The sequence below is a fragment of the Pseudophryne corroboree genome, chromosome 12 (assembly GCF_028390025.1).
Source record: "Pseudophryne corroboree isolate aPseCor3 chromosome 12, aPseCor3.hap2, whole genome shotgun sequence".
Taxonomy (NCBI): domain Eukaryota; kingdom Metazoa; phylum Chordata; class Amphibia; order Anura; family Myobatrachidae; genus Pseudophryne; species Pseudophryne corroboree.
This window is the reverse complement of record NC_086455.1, coordinates 135,895,090-135,917,831: the sequence shown is the minus strand read 5'-3', so window position 1 is coordinate 135,917,831 and position 22,742 is coordinate 135,895,090. Positions and strand designations below refer to the sequence as shown.

The window sequence follows — 22,742 nt, the reverse complement described above, 5'->3', positions numbered from 1 at the left end:
ACCTCAGGCCAAAGAACCAAATCTGTCCATGTATAGCCACTGGCACTTCTCGTGTAAGAACATGTAACACAGTCTGTGCATACACTGTATATACTGCAATGGTTTAGATCAGAGGTTCTCAAAACTCGGTCCTCGTGGGCCCACACAGTGCATGTTTTGCAGGTAACCCAGCAGGTGCACAGGTGTATTAATTACTCACTGACACATTTTAAAAGGTCCACAGGTGGAGCTAATTATTTCACTTGCGATTCTGTGAGGAGACCTGCATAACATGCACTGTGTGGGCCCACGAGGACCAAGTTTGAGAACCTCTGGTTTAGATTCACCGTGGAGTCACATTTACAGCTGGATAGTGAATACTACATACATTTGTAATTGCTGACAGCTCAAGCCACTGCCTTTTAGTACTAAACCCCTGCCCTAATTTGTACTTGGAGAAGTAGGCTGTTCATACAGAGCAAGTAGAAAAGGGAGAATATGAAAAGGAAAAAGTGAATAAAATAAGCCTAAAACTTCCTTTCGCTACCCAGTGGAATGTTCAGTGCATAGTTTGCCAATATGGCTGATAGAGCCGTGACTCACCTGCCAGGAGACTCTGTAACTGTACACGGTCACTCCTGTAGAACATCCTGCAGCACAATGGTATAACCAGGTTCTGTGCTGGGAGCTCAGCTGAGGCTTTCTGCAGCACAGCACTTACAAGGCTGCTAGCATTACACCCGTCCGTACAAGGCCTGTCAGGTGCAGAGAGGGAAAGCACAAGGGAGGCACATGTCTCACAGCTGGAAACGGAACCAATGATTGTGGCCTGGAATCCGGAACTTTGCTCGAGCACAGATATATTTCTTCGCCCAGCGTGGTCACTCCCAGCAGCCATGACATGCCACTCCACTGCAGCCCCTCGTGGAAGCTTAGGAACCACAGCCACTGTGAGGACAGGGGGGGCACCCTGTAGGTAAGACACACTGCATAAATAATAATGACAGAAGAATAATAAGAATTTACTTACTGATAATTCTATTTCTCATAGTCCGTAGTGGATGCTGGGGACTCCGTAAGGACCGTGGGGAATAGCGGCTCCGCAGGAGACTGGGCACAAAGTAAAAAGCTTTAGGACTACCTGGTGTGCACTGGCTCCTCCCCCTATGACCCTCCTCCAAGCCTCAGTTAGGATACTGTGCCCGGACGAGCGTACACAATAAGGAAGGATTTTGAATCCCGGGTAAGACTCAAACCAGCCACACCAATCACACCGTACAACTTGTGATCTGAACCCAGTTAACAGCATGATAACAAAGGAGCCTCTGAAAAGATGGCTCACAACAATAATAACAACCCGATTTTTGTAACAATAACTATGTACAAGTATTGCAGACAATCCGCACTTGGGATGGGCGCCCAGCATCCACTACGGACTATGAGAAATAGAATTATCGGTAAGTAAATTCTTATTTTCTCTAACGTCCTAAGTGGATGCTGGGGACTCCGTAAGGACCATGGGGATTATACCAAAGCTCCCAAACGGGCGGGAGAGTGCGGATGACTCTGCAGCACCGAATGAGAGAACTCCAGGTCCTCCTCAGCCAGGGTATCAAATTTGTAGAATTTAGCAAACGTGTTTGCCCCTGACCAAGTAGCTGCTCGGCAAAGTTGTAAAGCCGAGACCCCTCGGGCAGCCGCCCAAGATGAGCCCACTTTCCGTGTGGAATGGGCTTTTACAGATTTTGGCTGTGGCAGGCCTGCCACAGAATGTGCAAGCTGAATTGTACTACAAATCCAACGAGCAATCGTCTGCTTAGAAGCAGGAGCACCCAGCTTGTTGGGTGCATACAGGATAAACAGCGAGTCAGATTTTCTGACTCCAGCCGTCCTGGAAACATATATTTTCAGGGCCCTGACTACGTCTAGCAACTTGGAATCCTCCAAGTCCCTAGTAGCCGCAGGCACCACAATAGGCTGGTTTAAGTGAAATGCTGAAACCACCTTAGGAAGAAATTGAGGCCGAGTCCTCAATTCTGCCCTATCCGTATGAAAAATTAGGTAAGGGCTTTTATAGGATAAAGCCGCCAATTCTGATACACGCCTGGCTGAAGCCAGGGCTAACATCATTACCACTTTCCATGTGAGATATTTTAAGTCCACAGTGGTGAGTGGTTCAATGATTTTAGGAATCCCAAAACTACATTGAGATCCCAAGGTGCCACTGGAGGCACAAAAGGAGGCTGTATATGCAGTACCCCCTTGACAAACGTCTGAACTTCAGGAACTGAAGCTAGTTCTAATTGGAAGAATATTGACAGGGCCGAAATTTGAACCTTAATGGACCCTAATTTTAGGCCCATAGACAGTCCAGTTTGCAGGAAATGCAGGAAACGACCCAGTTGAAATTCCTCTGTAGGGGCCTTCCTGGCCTCACACCACGCAACATATTTACGCCAAATACGGTGATAATGTTGCACAGTTACATCCTTCCTGGCTTTGATCAGGGTAGGGATGACTTCATCCGGAATGCCTTTTTCCTTCAGGATCCGGCGTTCAACCGCCATGCCGTCAAACGCAGACGCGGTAAGTCTTGAAACAGACATGGTCCCTGCTGGAGCAGGTCCTTTCTTAGAGGTAGAGGCCACGGGTCTTCCGCGAGCATCTCTTGAAGTTCCGGGTACCAAGTCCTTCTTGGCCAATCCTAAGCCACGAGTATAGTCTTTACTCCTCTCCTTCTTATGATTCTCAATACCTTGGGTATGAGAGGTAGAGGAGGGAACACATACACTGATCGGTACACCCACGGTGTTACCAGAGCGTCCACAGCTATTGCCTGAGGGTCCCTTGACCTGGCGCAATATCTGTCCAGTTTTTTGTTGAGGCGGGACGCCATCATGTCCACCTTTGGTTTTTCCCAACGGTTCACAATCATGTGGAAGACTTCTGGGTGAAGTCCCCACTCCCCCGGGTGGAGATCGTGTCTGCTGAGGAAGTCTGCTTCCCAGTTGTCCACTCCCGGAATGAACACTGCTGACAGTGCTATCACATGATTTTCCGCCCAGCGAAGAATCCTTGCAACTTCCGTCATTGCCCTCCTGCTTCTTGTGCCGCCCTGTCTGTTTACGTGGGCGACTGCCGTGATGTTGTCCGACTGGATCAACACCGACTGACCCTGAAGCAGAGGCCTTGCCTGACTTAGGGCATTGTAAATGGCCCTTAGTTCCAGGATATTTATGTGAAGTGACGTTTCCATGCTTGACCACAAGCCCTGGAAATTTCTTCCCTGTGTGACTGCTCCCCAGCCTCTCAGGCTGGCATCCGTGGTCACCAGGACCCAATCCTGAATGCCGAATCTGCGGCCCTCTAGGAGATGAGCACTCTGTAACCACCACAGGAGAGACACCCTTGTCCTTGGAGACAGGGTTATCCGCTGATGCATTTGAAGATGCGATCCGGACCATTTGTCCAGCAGATCCCACTGAAAAGTTCTTGCGTGGAATCTGCCGAATGGAATCGCTTCGTAAGAAGCCACCATCTTTCCCAGCACCTTTGTGCATTGATGCACTGACACCTGGCCTGGTCTTAGGAGGTTCCTGACTAGGTCGGATAACTCCCTGGCTTTCCCCTCCGGGAGAAACACCTTTTTCTGTACTGTGTCCAGAATCATCCCTAGGAACAGCAGACGTGTCGTCGGAATCAGCTGCGATTTTGGAATATTTAGAATCCAACCGTGCTGTCGTAGTACTATTTGAGATAGTGCTACTCCGACCTCTAACTGTTCTCTGGACCTTGCCCTTATCAGGAGATCGTCCAAGTAAGGGATAATTAAGACGCCTTTTCTTCGAAGAAGAATCATCATTTCGGCCATTACCTTGGTAAAGACCCGGGGTGCCGTGGACAATCCAAACGGCAGCGTCTGAAACTGATAATGACAGTTCTGTACCACAAACCTGAGGTACCCTTGGTGAGAAGGGCAAATTGGGACATGGAGGTAAGCATCCTTGATGTCCAGAGACACCATATAGTCCCCTTCTTCCAGGTTCGCTATCACTGCTCTGAGTGACTCCATCTTGAACTTGAACCTTCTTATGTAAGTGTTCAAGGATTTCAGATTTAAAATGGGTCTCACCGAGCCGTCCGGCTTCGGTACCACAAACAGCGTGGAATAATACCCCTTTCCCTGTTGTAGGAGGGGTACCTTGATTATCACCTGCTGGGAATACAGCTTGTGAATGGCTTCCAATATCGCCTCCCTGTCGGGGGGAGACGTTGGTAAAGCAGACTTCAGGAACCGGCGAGGGGGAGACGTCTCGAATTCCAATTTGTACCCCTGAGATACTACCTGCAGGATCCAGGGGTCCACTTGCGAGTGAGCCCACTGCGCGCTGAAAATCTTGAGACGGGCCCCCACCGTGCCTGAGTCCGCTTGTAAGGCCCCAGCGTCATGCTGAGGACTTGGCAGAAGCGGGGGAGGGCTTCTGTTCGTGGGAAGAGGCTGTCTGCTGCAGTCTTTTTCCCCTTCCTCTGCCCCGGGGCAGATATGAGTGGCCTTTTGCCCGCTTGCCCTTATGGGGACGAAAGGACTGAGCCTGAAAAGACGGTATCTTTTTCTGCTGCGAGGTGACTTGGGGTAGAAAGGTGGATTTCCCGGCCGTTGCCGTGGTCACCAAGTCCGATAGACCGACCCCAAATAACTCCTCCCCTTTATACGGCAATACTTCCATATGCCGTTTGGAATCCGCATCCCCTGACCACTGTCGCGTCCATAATCCTCTTCTGGCAGAAATGGACATCGCACTTACTCTTGATGCCAGAGTGCAAATATCCCTCTGTGCATCTCGCATATATAGAAACGCATCTTTTAAACGCTCTATAGTCAATAATATATTGTCCCTGTCCAGGGTATCAATATTTTCAGTCAGGGAATCCGACCAAGCCACCCCAGCACTGCACATCCAGGCTGAGGCGATTGCTGGTCGCAGTATAATACCAGTATGTGTGTATATACTTTTTAGGACATTTTCCAGCTTCCTATCAGCTGGTTCCTTGAGGGCGGCCGTATCAGGAGACGGTAACGCCACTTGTTTTGATAAGCGTGTGAGCGCCTTATCCACCCTAGGGGGTGTTTCCCAGCGCGCCCTAACCTCTGGCGGGAAAGGGTATAATGCCAATAATTTTTTAGAAATTAGCAGTTTTTTATCGGGGGAAACCCACGCTTCATCACACACCTCATTTAATTCATCTGATTCAGGAAAAACTACGGGTAGTTTTTTCACACCCCACATAATACCCTTTTTTGTGGTACTTGTAGTATCAGAAATGTTCAAAACCTCCTTCATTGCCGTGATCATGTAACGTGTAGCCCTACTGGAAAATACGTTTGTTTCTTCACCGTCGACACTGGAGTCAGTGTCCGTGTCTGTATCGACCTGATGTAACGGGCGCTTTAGAGCCCCTGACGGTGTTTGAGACGCCTGTACAGGTATTAACTGATTATCCGGCTGTCTCATGTCGTCAACAGACTTTTGTAAAGTGCTGACACTATCACGTAATTCTTTCCATAAGATCATCCAGTCAGGTGTCGACTCCCTAGAGGGTGACATCACTAACACAGGCAATTGCTCCGCCTCCACACCATTTTCCTCCTCATACATGTCGACACAACGTACCGACACACTGCACACACACAGGGAATGCTCTGATAGAGGACAGGACCCCACTAGCCCTTTGGGGAGACAGAGGGAGAGTTTGCCAGCACACACCAGAGCGCTATATATATACAGGGATAACCTTATATAAGTGTTTTTCCCTAATATAGCTGCTGTATATCTTTATATGCCAATTTTATGCCCCCCCTCTCTTGTTTTACCCTGTTTCTGTAGTGCAGGACTGCAGGGGAGAGTCAGGGAGCCTTCCTCCAACGGAGCTGTGAGGAAAAAATGGCGCCAGTGTGCTGAGGAGATAGGCTCCGCCCCCTTTTCGGCGGCCTTTCTCCCGCTTTTTTATTGTAATTTAGGCAGGGGTTAAATACATCCATATAGCCCAGGAGCTATATGTGATGTATTTTTAGCCAAAAAAAGGTATTTCTATTGCGTCTCAGGGCGCCCCCCCCAGCGCCCTGCATCCTCAGTGACCGGAGTGTGAAGTGTGCTGAGAGCAATGGCGCACAGCTGCGGTGCTGTGCGCTACCTTAATGAAGACAGGACGTCTTCTGCCGCCGATTTTCCGGACTCTTCAGTCTTCTGGCTCTGTAAGGGGGACGGCGGCGCGGCTCCGGGACCCATCCATGGCTGGGCCTGTGATCGTCCCTCTGGAGCTAATGTCCAGTAGCCTAAGAAGCCCAATCCACTCTGCACGCAGGTGAGTTCACTTCTTCTCCCCTTAGTCCCTCGATGCAGTGAGCCTGTTGCCAGCAGGTCTCACTGAAAGTAAAAAACCTACTTTAAACTTTTTCTCTAAGCAGCTCAGGAGAGCCACCTAGATTGCACCCTTCTCGTTCGGGCACAAAATCTTAACTGAGGCTTGGAGGAGGGTCATAGGGGGAGGAGCCAGTGCACACCAGGTAGTCCTAAAGCTTTTTACTTTGTGCCCAGTCTCCTGCGGAGCCGCTATTCCCCATGGTCCTTACGGAGTCCCCAGCATCCACTTAGGACGTTAGAGAAATAAAGATGAAGTAATTAGCAGCAAGACACACTGCATAAATAATAATGACAGAAGAATAACAGAAATGTTCCTGAGGTAATCATGTTCCTGTAGTAACGCCATTCATATCTACGTGGAACGGACAGCAGTCAGGAAGTTAGACAGTCTACATGTATGTTTTTCTGGGAACCATTAAATGTTTAACATGAATCTCAATGTGCAGCAACAGGATAACGGAGATTCGTGGGAGCTGGAATGCAAGTCCACAACAGTGCAGCCTGCAGACTTGCCTGCTAAGGGCGTCACTCATGCAGATGCCCTGCAGTCACATGATCTAATAACTGCAGTGACAGGAAAATGACATGTCTGCAGGTCAGCCATCAATTCCTAGGGATTACAATGGCTTCTCAATCAGCAGCGCTCAATTTATGTAACCAAAGCTCAAAGGGAGAAAAATAATTACAGGAAGCTCCATAGTGGAGACACGGGGCTGGGTCATGAGAACCGCACCTTCTAGGCATAAGGAAGGCCAAACAGCACACACACAGACACACACCAGGATGTATCATCAGATGCAGATCTCTGCCAAATATATTAACTCCTCACATGAGATGGTGTCTTCTGTACTTTGATTTTTAAATGAGTTCCCTATTTCAAGTAAGTGTACAGACTGCACACGTTAAGTACTGAAGCTATGCTATCCCTTTATAAAAATAAAGAAAAAGAAAAAAAAAATATTATATATATGACTAAACTACTTTGGAAACCCAATGCAATGTTCTTTAGTTCTGGGAATGAGTGTCTGCATTTTCCGACTTCAGTGCTGGGCACAATGCTGTTAGCACACAAGCTAAGTTAGATGTCTACAAGCACCTCAGGAGGGTGTGAGCAGAATCCTCTAGTCACGTGATTACAGCGCAGGTAGATGAACAGCTCCAGGCACTCATTCCCATAGCTAACCAACATCACATTCAATTGAATTTCCTCCTATAAAAGTTATGTCTGCCACTGTCACAGCCTGCTCAGTCATATTTTCACACCTTGAGATCCCAGCCCCACCACAGTGACATACTGTATGCCCCCCAAACAATTCTAATGTAAGACGGTCAAACTCAAATTAGATTGATGTAAAAACGTAGCAGATAAATACACAAAAAAAGAGTGTTACTTAGGGGGATATTCAATTAGCCACGGAAATTTACTGCGACTAACTCCCCTGGGGCTATCCAATTATCACCGCAGTCGGCACTTATCAGGGATTTTATTTTGCCTGCCTCCCCAATAACTATTCATTTTCTCTTTTGCAAACGCAAAAACACATAGGTTCGTGACATTTCATGAATTCTATGTGTTTTCACATGAAAACTGAATAGCCCGAGAAAATAAATCAGTGCTACAAAACAAAATTTTAAAAAATTGTGAAAACCCCCCATTTTCATGCGTAACTGAATATCCCTATTAACCTCTTCAGTGGTGACTTTTTGGAATTTGGTCACACCTCCCAGGGCAGGTTAATTTTTTTTTTTACCTGCACGTTGCCAGGGGTTTCATGCTTTTTGCCAGGGGTTTCACGCGCTGTGTCATGCTTTTTGCCAGGGGTTTCACGCGCTGTGTCATGCTTTTTGCCAGGGGTTTCATGCGCTATGTCATGCTTTTTGCCAGGGGTTTCACGCTGCGTGTCATGCTTTTTGCCAGGGTTTTATGCTCTGGGATCCATGCTCGTTGCCACGGGGAATGCTCATTGCCTAGGGGTAGCTAGGGATGGCCATCGACCATCGATGATTCAAGTAATCGATGGTCTATGACCGATGTCAAATACTTTTGGCATCAATGGGGGAGAACCAGATGGTTTCCCACCATCGATGGTTCAGTGCTAACAATTTAAAAAAAAATAAAAAAATTCTCAGTTTCAGGGCACGGAGATTAGCTCCGCCCCCTGACACCCACTAAGCCGCCCACTGACACCCCCTGGTTTGCATTTTCCTGTACAGCAGGGATGACCATCCATGGATCCATTACAAGATGGTTTTACACCATCGATGGATAACCCACCGATGGCCATTACCCGGGCAGCATTTGCTGGCGGGCACTAGCCCGCCAGCACTGAAATCCTCTCCCCACTCCTCCATTGTACTTGCGGAGTTTTGCAGAATGACGTGATCGTGTCATGATGTCACAACGCGATCGCGTCATTCTTCAAAGTCCACCGGCCAAGCGGAGTGCAAGGTGGAGGGAGGGGGAGCAGTGGCATGCCCCGGAAAATTTCCGGGGTTGCCAGACTGCACAGAGCAGCTGGCCCTGGAAATTTTCCGTGCGTGCCACTGAAGGGGTCAATAGGATAGTTCTGCAAGCAGACTGAACCTACGTGAATCTTAACAAAACTATATATTATTCAAACGTTTCCATTGAATAGAAAGGGAAAAGGGAAAAGGCTAGGGGGCTTTTACAGAAATTAGAAGTTGGACTGAGAGGAACATATTCATTTTTGTTTAAATTTACATTCTCCACTAAATCATTTACAGATATCTTTATTTATGTTCCATTCCCTTCATGATAGCTCAAATATACGATCTAGCTAAATTAAATATTTGTTTTTTTTCATCGGCATTACTGCGGCTAGTCCAGATACAGAATGTTCCTCACGGCATTCTGTCTTACTCTTACATGTAACTGTACAACACAGGTAAGCATACAGGCGTCGGCCCAAGATACCAAACGCAACTAAATAAACCATCACAGAACCTAACAAAAAAAACCTGTCAATGAGAAAATCTAAAAAAGAAAAACAAAGCAAATCTCATCCTAAAGTTTTCTTTACCTGGTGTTTTAGAGTTCCTTTCCATGCTTCCACAGCAGTGGGTATGTAAGAGCTCTGGGTCACATAGCAATGAGCAGCCATAATGTGGCTCCGGGAAGTGCCAGGGCATATGGCTTCCAAGACGCTCTCAACGTGAAGCAAGGAGACGTGGCTCTCAGTCAGGATTCCTCCGGAAACCAGCTGCATGGTGCAGGGTTTTAGTGCAATCTGCCCTGCACAAAATATTGTGCCACCCACCTTTGAAAAGTAAAAAACAAAAGAACAAAAACAAAACAAACAAAAACAAAAGCTTTATCAATTGATATTTGTAAAGATTCTCACAGTTATTTTTACCATTTTAAAGAGCATGCACGGGAGCTATGCGTCTCACCATCTGTGGTGAAATACTCTGCTGTGCATGCTGGCAAAAGTGTTTCAACACCAGTGTGTGGGGCACATATTGCTGAAGTCTGTACCCGAGTACAGATCAAAATCTGATTTCATAGCAAAGCAAGACTGTACAATAGTACCCTTTCCATAACCTGTGAAAAAAAAAAACGGTGGAAGCAGCCATTTTGTGAGCCTCAGTGATGTTACTACTGCCTTGTGACTCCACCCCCCACTAGTAATGGTACGACAGCCCAATGAGCTGCCTTTGTACGTCAGAAGTCAGAACCCCACCTTCAGAGGTGGTTAGAAGGGTTGTCACACATGGTCAACAAAACGTCAGGGATCACTTTAGCCTCAAACCTATGAAACCAGACAGGGCCATTTGTTTTATTATTCTAGCAAACTGCAAACACTACTGTTAGGGGTCTATTCAGGAAGCAGTGAAAAGTGTGGAGACATGAGCCAGTGGAGAAGTTGCCCATGGCAACCAATCAGCATTGACGTAACATTTATAATTTGCATACTATACAGTTGTACGGAGCAGCTGATTGGTTGCCATGGGCAACTTCTCCACAGGCTTCCTTCTTCACTCTTTTCACTGCTTCATGAATAGACCCCATAGTATCAGCTCATACGCACAGATGTGTAGTAACTCCCGTGCCCGGAGACTGGTAAGATAAAGCCGCTCAAGAACTGTACAGGGCTGTATATACATAACAAACAGTATTCTTTCCCAAGTGAAATAGTAAGTATACGTTATCGGTATGTATTGACCAAAGCTTTCTCAGGTGTGGAACAACTTTCCAAGAAATGGCAGTGTACACCAAACAACTTTCCAATTATTAATCAGAATAAAAGAACTAAAGAAAAAAACCTAAGCGCTTGGGTGAAAAACACTGCACTGAGATTGTCAGCAGCCTCCTGATAAAGGGAATTGCCAATCCCTTGCATTAACCACTGACCAACAAAATAACAGGTGGCGCTTGACAATCAAATGAATTTAAAAAACATTTATTTATATACAATAATTAAAGTTACAACACACTCCCGGGAGAAATGAAATAATAAGACAATTTCACAATAATAAAAACTTCACAATAGTAAAAAACTGTGCACTGTAAAGAAGCTTCTTGTTCAATTCCTCAGGGAGCTATTTATGATCTATGAACTTAAATGCACGTGTTTATAAAAATATATAACTGTGCCTGAAGGATTAACACTATGTTTGATACACTGTAATACAAAACACATTTAAAGTATAGAATTTATATCTGTGAATGATATGTGTATTAATATGGTATCATATCATAAGTCACTCACGTCTTGGTGTGCCATAAGGTGCTGAATACGTCACAGGTCCATAAATAATGGATAATTTCTTGTGAAGGTGAATAGGTATGTTTCCTCCGCTGGGCAGGAGCCTGTGATTTCCTTGCTCCCTGGTGTCGTCCCGCTGTACTGACAGAGACCCACACCAGAGCCACAGCGTGTGAGGTGATGCTGCGCCGTTGAGTGTGCCTGGACAGGCCGTGCAGGTAGATCTGTAAACCTCCGGTACCTCCGCCCTTGCAGACAGGAGGCTGTGGTTCTGGTTTTCCGGAGTGCACCGGTCTGCACTGGGCAGGAGCCTGTGTTGACCTTGTTCCCTGGTGTCGTCTCGCTGTTCTATTAGAGACGCGTACCAGAGCCTAAGCAGGTGTGATGATGCTGCACCGTGGTGTGTGCCTGAAATGGCCGTGCAGGTGGATTGTACTGCCTCCGATACCTCCGCACTTGCAGATAGGAGGCTGTGTAAGCTGGTTTTCCGGAGGTCACCGGTCTGCGCCGGACTGCAAGGGAACAACACCCGTCAATACTTCTTCCCCAGATGGCGTGGTCAGCCGTGGCAACGGGGATTTGAGAAGGGGTGCAGATGCAAATGCTCCCGATAATGGCACTGTGAATGTGAGCTTCTCTGCACAAGTGTTGCGTGGGTGCAGCAGCTGATGAAGATGTGGGTCCTTGTAAGAACAGCCTGTATCCTAACGCGTTTCAACGCCAGCAGGGCGTCTTTTTCTAAAGGCAGGTATCACACATACCTGCCTTTAGAAAAAGACGCCCTGCTGTGCAGAGAAGCTCACATTCACAGTGCCATTATCGGGAGCATTTGCATCTGCACCCCTTCTCAAATCCCCGTTGCCACGGCTGACCACGCCATCTGGGGAAGAAGTATTGACGGGTGTTGTTCCCTTGCAGTCCGGCGCAGACCGGTGACCTCCGGAAAACCAGCTTACACAGCCTCCTATCTGCAAGTGCGGAGGTATCGGAGGCAGTACAATCCACCTGCACGGCCATTTCAGGCACACACCACGGTGCAGCATCATCACACCTGCTTAGGCTCTGGTACGCGTCTCTAATAGAACAGCGAGACGACACCAGGGAACAAGGTCAACACAGGCTCCTGCCCAGTGCAGACCGGTGCACTCCGGAAAACCAGAACCACAGCCTCCTGTCTGCAAGGGCGGAGGTACCGGAGGTTTACAGATCTACCTGCACGGCCTGTCCAGGCACACTCAACGGCGCAGCATCACCTCACACGCTGTGGCTCTGGTGTGGGTCTCTGTCAGTACAGCGGGACGACACCAGGGAGCAAGGAAATCACAGGCTCCTGCCCAGCGGAGGAAACATACCTATTCACCTTCACAAGAAATTATCCATTATTTATGGACCTGTGACGTATTCAGCACCTTATGGCACACCAAGACGTGAGTGACTTATGATATGATACCATATTAATACACATATCATTCACAGATATAAATTCTATACTTTAAATGTGTTTTGTATTACAGTGTATCAAACATAGTGTTAATCCTTCAGGCACAGTTATATATTTTTATAAACACGTGCATTTAAGTTCATAGATCATAAATAGCTCCCTGAGGAATTGAACAAGAAGCTTCTTTACAGTGCACAGTTTTTTACTATTGTGAAGTTTTTATTATTGTGAAATTGTCTTATTATTTCATTTCTCCCGGGAGTGTGTTGTAACTTTAATTATTGTATATAAATAAATGTTTTTTAAATTCATTTGATTGTCAAGCGCCACCTGTTATTTTGTTGGTCAGTATTAATCAGAATAGACAGATGTGTTCTGACATAAAAAACAAAGACATGTAATCAGGTAAATCACATTCTGCTACAACTTAACAAAACACATTATTTTCAGTAAAGCAAAAATAAATAAAAAACAAACAAATTAATGTTAATCAATGTTTCCTTATACATTAATAATCAAGGTGCAGGACAGGACTCTAACTAAAACTATGTATATGTTTGCAATCAATTCTAGTCCTTCCATCAGGGAAATCACATTAGCACATAAACATACTGTACAACCAGGCCCTCTCCTATTAAAGGACAGATATCCACTAATTTCTTCATCTGGCAATCCTTCTTTCTGACCCTATATAGATCAGCTGTCTGTAACTACCCCTGATCCACATCAATACCCAATAACCTGAATCCACCTGATAAATGCAGAACGATGCCTGGAGATCTTGCCCTTATCCCAGGGTCATAGGGCACCCAATATTCAATAGGACAACCAGCATTTTCCCTTCATTAGACTGAATCTCCCACTGCAGGGGAGAGCGTGCATCTCTCTGCATACTGAGTGACACAGAGACTGCTCTCCCTGCAGGGCAATCGTGCGGTGCTTTGGGCAGGGGACGATGATGACAGGGGACAAAACACGCAGTGCTGTCATGGGGTATAGTTCAAGAACGGCTTGCAACACATTGCCACATAAAAGTCAGTACCTGCAAGAGGTTTAAAATACAAAGTACAGTATGTGGACGGCTGCTCCAATATTATAAATATCACGTGACAGAACAACTTGTAAGGTTCTACCATCAGCTGATACAAGAACCACCAGGCAGCAAATAACACTAGTAGGTTTAAATGCTAACAGTGTACAAATTGCAGTGTGTTTTACAGTCCTTACAACTTATGGACAAGTGTCAATAGCCATGATGAGGTGGGGGCAGCATGTAAGTGGCTCCCCCTGGAGACATAGCCTCTGACCTTGGCTGTAGTGCAAATCAATAAAGGCTGTAACCTGCCGCATCAGCTTCTAACGGGATTAGGGACCCTCTCATCACATAGCGTGTGATAATCCTGTCAGTAATTAGACTAATAGAGGCAATCCTTGCAGGGAGCTTTCCATGCAGCAGCAGCAGCACACACACGGAGGTACAGAACGCACACACAGCAACAAGCCGACACATACCCCCGTCACCTCATCCACTGACTACCAGAGGCCAGAGCGGACTCTCACAGCTGTATACAAGCTATGCAAAGACATTATATTTATATTTTATTATATATATATATATATATATATATATACATACATACATACATACATACATACATACACACACACATACACACACACACATTCACAGATATGTACATTTTCCGAAGCATATAGACTTTATTACATGTATACATGTACTGTATAAAGATACAGCGAGAAATTGCACGCATACATACACATGTGCATATGTGTGTGTATATATACATATATATATATATATATATATATATATACACACACACACATACATACATACATGTGTTTATATGTATATATATGCACACATACACTATATAAACATGTTGTAAGATAGTGCATATATACACAGATAGCATACTTTATATAAATATACAGACACGTTACATGTAGATATACACAGATAGCATACATACACACGTTACATGTAGATATACACAGATAGCATACATACACACGTTACATGTAGATATACACAGATAGCATACTTTATATAAATATACAGACACGTTACATGTAGATATACACACATAGCATACGTTATATAAACGTACACACACTGCATGCAGATAAACACAACACACGTTACATGTAGATATACACAGATAGCATACATACACACGTTACATGTAGATATACACAGATAGCATACATACACACGTTACATGTAGATATACACATATAGCATACATACACACGTTACATGTAGATGTACACAGATAGCATACATACACACGTTACATGCATACATACACACGTTACATGTAGATATACACAGATAGCATACATACACACGTTACATGTAGATATACACAGATAGCATACATACACACGTTATATGTAGATATACACAGATAGTATACATACACACGTTACATGTAGATATACACAGATAGCATACATACACACGTTACATGTAGATATACACAGATAGCATACATACACACTTTACATGTAGATATACACAGATAGCATACATACACACGTTACATGTAGATATACACAGATAGCATACATACACACGTTACATGTAGATATACACAGATAGCATACATACACACGTTACATGTAGATATACACAGATAGCATACATACACACGTTACATGTAGATATACACAGATAGCATACATACACACGTTACATGTAGATATACACAGATAGCATACATACACACGTTACATGTAGATATACACAGATAGCATACATACACACGTTACATGTAGATATACACAGATAGCATACATACACACGTTACATGTAGATATACACAGATAGCATACATACACACGTTACATGTAGATATACACAGATAGCATACATACACACGTTATATGTAGATATACACAGATAGCATACTTTGTATAAACACTCACACACGTAATATGTATTTATACACATAGTATGTTTTATATACAAATACCATATTTTGGATTTGGTAAAGTGGTCTCCTGCTGTCCCTATAGAAAGAACATCAATGGACTCAAATTCTGCTACTCTTACACATATAGATATATAGGCAGGAGTCTTACTTTATACTTCCAGGAGTGTATTACTGCACAAAGTGAACACAGAGTATACATTGTTTATGTGGCTATACATATGAAAGGCAGAAAAGCCTGTGTGGTACCCGTCCCATATAGAAGATAGATCTGTGCCAGCTGCTGAGGTGGAAGTAACGCCCGCTGTGTGTGCGCTGTTGGGTGGTGCTCAGCCTTTGCTCGGTTTGCCTGTCTGAATGCTGAATGCCCCTGTAGTGGATGTGTTGTGCAGGGCAGGCAGCGCTGTCACCTCCGCTTTGTCCACGGCATGCTGATTACCCTATTTTTTTTTTTCTCTGCCAAGCTCTACTTGGCGAATGCTATCAAGGTCAGGAGCAGTCGCTCAGAAAAACAAAATTAACCCCCACCTCCCACCCACCCATCTAGGATGTGCCTCCCTCCCCTGCAGTGCTTCACCGGGTGCAATGTCCAAAAGAAGGGACTAATATTACAGACAATGCTCGCAGATTCAAGGAACATAAGAGGAAAACGGGATGTGCCTTTAACAGTTCACAATATACATGCTACAATTAAAACCCAATAGGAGACTAGAGCTATGTATAATATATATATATATATATATATATATTATATAAGAAATACACACATTAGCTTCTTGCATATGATTACCTGGACAAGGTCTCGGGCTATGCACATTATGAACGATTGCCTTCACAATTACAGCTAAAGTGTATAAAGACATGCACGCTACGACAGTGACTGTCAAGTAAATATAATGTTATTTATATAGCATTTGTCCCCATTATCACTGGGCAAACACTCATTTATTTGAAACAATATAAGTACATAAATGAGAACATTACACTCACAAAACCAAAACCGGTTAGCTTACTCTAACTAGAACAGTCCAATGTAATCACAGTCCTGTGTGTATCACACGTTCTATGAAAGTTGGCCTAAAACAAACTATGCGCTTCCCCTACTCTTCAACAAGGCTGAAATGGTTAAAAAAAGAGAGTATGGTTCATTTATTGCTTCCGGTGTTTTAAATGTTAGACAATCTTCTGGTCTCCTTCATATTACTTCTGCCAAGGTGCCTCTTGTGACCTGCCCGCCGGGGACTCCTTCCAGGACACTGGAAATAGTGACAAACCCCATCACCCCGCATTAAGCGCCTCACTGTAATACCCCTAATTCCAACGAGTTGCAAGCGCATCAGCTAAAGGGCACAATGTCTGACTGACTGATGCCGAAGGGACAGTCTCTACCCAGGGCTGTCACGACCTGCAGACCTCCTTCCAATCCATCTAGCATGAGGTGTAAGATCAGTATTTGAACACTAGGTGGCATTGCAGCACTGCACCACACACAGAGCCTTGCATAGTTCCGTAAACCTGTGCTAGACAACCATGACTGCATTAAGCATTTATCATTCCAGCAGCTCACCCTCCAGTTACAGGAAAATCCACCAAGAATAGCCTTTACCGTTACTTCTACAAAACGCCAGGCACTGACCTGTGCTTCTCTGGGACGTACTCTGGTGCATACAAGTTGTAGAAGTATGTAACTTTCATTTAAGGACTCGTGTTTCATTTAAAGTAAAAGTTCCCTAAATGTGAGTTCTAGAAGCACATTTCTTCAGGCCTCAATATAACAGAGGATATTAAACCTGTATCACTCTGCTGCCAATATCTTACAAGGCCTGAAAGTGATGAACTGTAGGCATTGCACATATATGTTAGTGAACTTAACAGAAACCATCAGAAAAGAATAAGTCATTAGGGATTCTGCATTCTCTGTAATAGTTTCCTATAGCTACAGGTGATGGGATAGAGATCCCCAGTCACTGGCAGCTAAGTCATTGCACTACCTCTGTCACTGGACGGTCATCTATTCTATTCCTCTGCCACTGTCCGTAGCTGCACAATGATTATGCCACTGCTTGCATAAGATGAATTGTGGTGATAAGGGACACCGGGCCGTTAATAATGCAATGAGTGTCTCTGATACAGTGTGCTGCTCACCCGCACAGCTTGGCTGTAGGGCCCGATGTTAGCGGGGGCCCAGTGGGAGATGCTCTGCACGTGCATGGCTATCTTCTCTGGGGCGCAGTCAGCACTGCAAGTAACAGGCAGCCAGAAGAGAACATCCATACTGAATAGGGTGTCCTGGGGTAGGCAGCATTGCACACAAACTCTGGAAGGCAAGAAAGGAGTTAGAGAACATCCAGTACGTAAAGAGAAGATCTGTCTCTGCAAGCAGTCACAAGGACATCAGTCAATGTGCTGGTGATTCAACGTAGACAATTGTCACGGCATCACTGACACGTGTTGCTATTAACAGCTATAAGCCGAGAGTTCCATAATCACACCTTCGTACAAACCACTTGTTAATTACAATTAAAAAAAGGTGGCATGAAATCTGTAGCTTCTAGGTGTTAGTGTTCATTCTAGCACCCTGCACCTTTCAAAACATGTGCAGTTCCTCTTTCCTGCCTGGGGTGTCGCTCTCTGCTCTGGTGCTTCTCAGCGCACTCGGGTCTGTATTTCAGTGCTGAGATACAGACCAGAGTGTTCTGAGAAGCACCAGAGCAGAGAGCGACTCCCCAGGCAGGAAAGAAGAACTGCATGGATTTTGAAAGGTGCAGGGTGCTAGAATGAACACTAGGTGTATGAACAAAGCAAAAATTAAATAAATGAATGACATAGCCAGTCACATCTGCCATTAATAAGATGACCAGCTCCAGTCACCCAGGGCCGGTGCAAGGTATTTCAGCACACTAGTGCTAGGCATACCAGTGGTGACTGCAGATTGGGGAGCGCTCTCAGACGTGGGCCTATGTCAAGACAGAGAGATAGGAGCTGGACACAGGGGAAGTCTCCAAGTGGAAGAGCCAGCCCCCCCCCCACCCCTCTGCTCTCCCATCTCCCCGCTTACTCACCTCGGTCTGTTTTCTTGTGCCGGCATCAGGGCTTGGTAGAGCAAGCAGAGGTGCTCTTGTTCGGCCAACATGTCCGCAGCTACAAGCGCCGCGCAGGGAGAGAGTAGCGTGCGGATTCACAGAATAATCAGCCCACACTGCCGCCACCAGTCATGATGCACTAGGGATAGGGCAACCAGTGTGTTGGGGGAAGCCCCTTCTGCAGTTGTGCCCTAAGTGTGAAGGTGTCGGGGAGCGATCGACGTGGTAGGGGGAGGAGGGAATAGCTCCTGCGGGTGGGAAGAGACTAGACAGCGGGTAGCCTCACTTTTTTTCTTGTGCACACAGAGCCGCCCTTCATGTGCCGACGACCATAGGCAGCTGCCTAATGGAAGCACCGGACTTGCAGTCACCATGGCAGCCACGAGTACTCCAATAATGACAGTAAGTGGTGGCACTTACCGAGCAGGAGGCGCTGAGGAGAATAGAGTGCCATATTCTGCATTAATGGTGGCAAAGTCACCCATTTCTCTGATGTATAGGTGGACCAACACTGCATCACTCATCTGTAGACCCATCTCCTGCACCCGAGCTGTAACAAACATGGCCCGAATTGAAGAGTACATTTAGTTATGATTTCCTATGTTAGATGCCCTGAAAAGGAGATACAGTACATAACAATGTGTGGACTGCAGAATGCTGACGCCGTAACGCAAACCGAGTAGAAATGATAGTTACAGTGCTATAAAGATGTTGGCATTAGAATTTTAAATATGATAGCACAGCAAGTTTCCAAAGTCCCTCTCTGTAAACGGTTATATCTGTTTGGTACATTTCTGAACATTTTAACATTTTACTTAATCATCCAAAATATTTCCAGAGGCATTATACAAGATTAGTTCAAAACCAGTTACTTGGTGTGGAGGGGAGGGGGTTGGCTAAAAATAAACAGAAAGACCACCTTTTATGCATGTAGGAGCATTGCAATCAATGGGCCCAAACTCACTCCTTCATAGATTACAAAATTGGAATGATTCCTTTTTTAGAATAGTTAATAAAAGTTAAAAAAAATACCAACAAGATCTTCACTATAATTTAGTCATAGTCACTATTCATGGACACAGCATATTTTCTTAATTACCGCATAAAATGACAGAGGGAGTTATATAATCTGTAGGTTCCAATATTAGGGAACCAGCGGTATTTCAGCAAATTCACCTATAACCACTAAGGAAAAACCAGGCTTATAACGAATTGCTGCTTTAAAATTAGAAGTGAAATAGCTGAAATCCCACCGGTTCTGTAATGTCGGAACCTATTATATAACCCTTCCCCCCGTGGTTTGATAGAGGTAGTGTATCAAGTAAGATGGGTGTATGAATTTAATTTATGCAGAGTCATATTTAACCCGTTTTAAAAGCTGAACAAACAAACCACTTAAAATCGCCTAAGGAGAATATTTCTAAAGCATTATTGAAAGGTCTTGAAATATTTTACAAGGGTTCGTGGTAAAATTACCCATATAACAAAGTTTGCTAAAGCCTTACAATTCACTTACTCCCCTTGTATTAATAAATTAAGTTAATCAGGAATTTTTATTATGGAAAAAATCATGTACATTAAAGATTATAGGTAGGTAAACAGACAACCATAGAAAACGGGACATGTGGGAGCCTTAAGATCTCCAAGCGCCTTACATTACAGAGATGAACACTCATAACCAGCATTTATTCTTTATTTTTACACACATATTGCATGATCCCATGAACCAATCTGGCCGACACACTGAAAACCCAGCAGTCACCATATTAGGAACATAAATCTGTCAGGAGTTACTAAAAACGACTCCATTCTAGGCGTTATCTACTGTAAAAAGGAACAATTACATTTCTTAGAAGTTCACTATGTTCCTGATGTCCTACACAAGCTTCCAACCCTGAAGAACACACCCAAATTCTTAATATCCAATTACAATTCTTGGTAAATTGCTTTGCTATTCTTGCACAATGATAATTTTCCATTAACCCCATTCACAGAGGAAGAGGAAGTGGGAACCTGTGAGAAAGGAGGTCCGGCATCCGTGTTGCTGTCAGAGTGACTACTAGTGGAGAGATCATCATCATCTTACCCCTCTACGCATTTACCTTTCATGGAAGAGAGTCCTCTAACAGTCGCCTCTCGCACATTATCCCCAATGGCTGTGACTCCGCTGATCCAACAAAATCCACTCGCTGACCGGGATGAACAATGCACTTTACCTACAAGGATGAATGTGCAAAAGTGTTTATCATAACATTTTAATCAGATCTTTATAACAAAGAATATATGCTATGCAGGAAAGCCCTAAAACATCAGACAAGCGACCTATGAAAACTAAATGGTTGAAATTCATTGTATGAAGACCAACCTATCTGCGATAAGAGCCTAATTCATGTTTCATACAACCGAGTGATTATCAGCAGACTGAGCATGTGCCGCAGTGTGAATGACAGGAAGGGAGCGTTTGGGGCAGGTAACGGGGAGTGGCGGAAAAAGCGCAGGTGTGTCATGGCCTTTTTCGGAACGTGTATCTGCTTTTAGCTACGATCATGTGCACAGAGACACATGACGCCAGCGTCGCTACTGCTGCGGCCAGTCTGCGTGACCACAGACTCACTGGAGGAGTCCATGGGGGTCATTCCGAGTTGTTCGCTCGCAAGCTGCTTTTAGCAGCTTTGCACACGCTAAGCTGCCGCCTACTGGGAGTGAATCTTAGCTTATCAAAATTGCGAACGAAAGATTAGCAGAATTGCGAATAGACACTTCTTAGCAGTTTCTGAGTAGCTCCAGACTTACTCGGCATCTGCGATCAGTTCAGTCAGTTTCGTTCCTGGTTTGACGTCACAAACACACCCAGCGTTCGCCCAGACACTCCTCCGTTTCTCCAGCCACTCCCGCGATTTTCCCAGAAACGGTAGTGTTTTTCGCACACACTAATAAAACGGCCAGTTTCCGCCCAGAAACACCCACTTCCTGTCAATCACATTACGACCACCAGAACGAAGAAAAAACCTCGTAATGCCGTGAGTAAAATACCTAACTGCATAGCAAATTTACTTGGCGCAGTCGCACTGCGGACATTGCGCATGCGCATTAGCGACTAATCGCTCCGTTGCGAGAAAAAAATAACGAACGAACAACTCGGAATGACCCCCCATGTTCCTTGTTATTGTGTCGGTGCTGTGTATGTGTCTGCAGTTGCTGAGGACTTTGCGATGGTTCCGGTGGCCTTCTATATTCTTTTCTGGGCAGCAGCTTCACTTGCAACGATTAGCTAGTAACTAGCCTGAAAAATGGCAGCTGCGTAGGCATGTTCGTACAGACATGAATAAGTAATCACATGCAAGCAATGCTGAGCAGGAGAATGCAGGCGGCATTATACAAATACAATAAGACATAAAAGGAATCAATTTCCAGGTTGTAGCCTCAACTATTAGAGAAACGCAGACCAGTGCAGCCCCCTTCCCAACCGCGTTATTTACCAAAATACTTGCACCAAAGATGCTATCAAATACAAGGCGGAACAGTAATAACAGGACTACTATAGTGCCCTGCCACAGAAGTGTTGTACATACCTGGCATCCGTGTCTGGGGTATACAAGTCAGGGGCTGGCTCTCAGTCTTACTCTGCAGTTGGGTCTCCTCAGGTACCGGCTGTATAACATCACATGGACATGGACCTCCAAGAACTAACGCTGGAGACCCAGCCTAGATATGGACACGTCAACTGGTTAGGTATCACAGCAGAGACACGCAGCAATCCCCCAATAGTAAACACAGATGGGAAAATGAAACACACTACCATATACATGTCAGAATTCATTAGAAAGTTCTATGAACAATATTTGTTTTCAGTTTCTGTAAAAAACACAATTAGGATCTTCCTGCTATGGAACCAAAGTCCTGGTAAGTCTGGCTAGCAATAGTACAAGGTATGTTTAGTACTGTGGTTCCCAAACACTGTCCTCAAGGACCCCCAACAGTCCAGGTTTTAGAGATATCCCTGATTATCAACAGATGGAATAATCAAACTGAGTGAGGCATTAATTAAGTCACCTGTGCCTAAGCATGGATATCCTTAAAACCTGGACTGTTGGGGTAGACTTGAGGACCGCGTTTAGGAACAACAGGTTTAG

General features: G+C 45.0%; 1 protein-coding gene across 3 annotated transcripts in view; it reads right to left on the bottom strand.

Annotated features, from left to right (window-relative positions):
- Nucleotides 1–22,742, bottom strand: part of DPH6 (diphthamine biosynthesis 6) — a 153,061-nt gene that overhangs the window by 10,261 nt on the left and 120,058 nt on the right. The window contains exons 10-15 of one of the 3 annotated variants that reach the window (XM_063948057.1): nt 22,182–22,314; nt 20,712–20,825; nt 19,030–19,159; nt 17,672–17,843; nt 9,443–9,679; nt 583–949 (exon numbers count right to left, since the gene is read on the bottom strand). In XM_063948057.1, the coding sequence (XP_063804127.1) occupies nt 583–949; nt 9,443–9,679; nt 17,672–17,843; nt 19,030–19,159; nt 20,712–20,825; nt 22,182–22,314 (1,153 nt within the window). Of the gene's footprint in view, nt 1–582; nt 966–9,442; nt 9,680–17,671; nt 17,844–19,029; nt 19,160–20,711; nt 20,826–22,181; nt 22,315–22,742 lie in introns of those variants that run through there. The other 2 variants (XM_063948059.1, XM_063948058.1) reach the window with 2 other exon arrangements.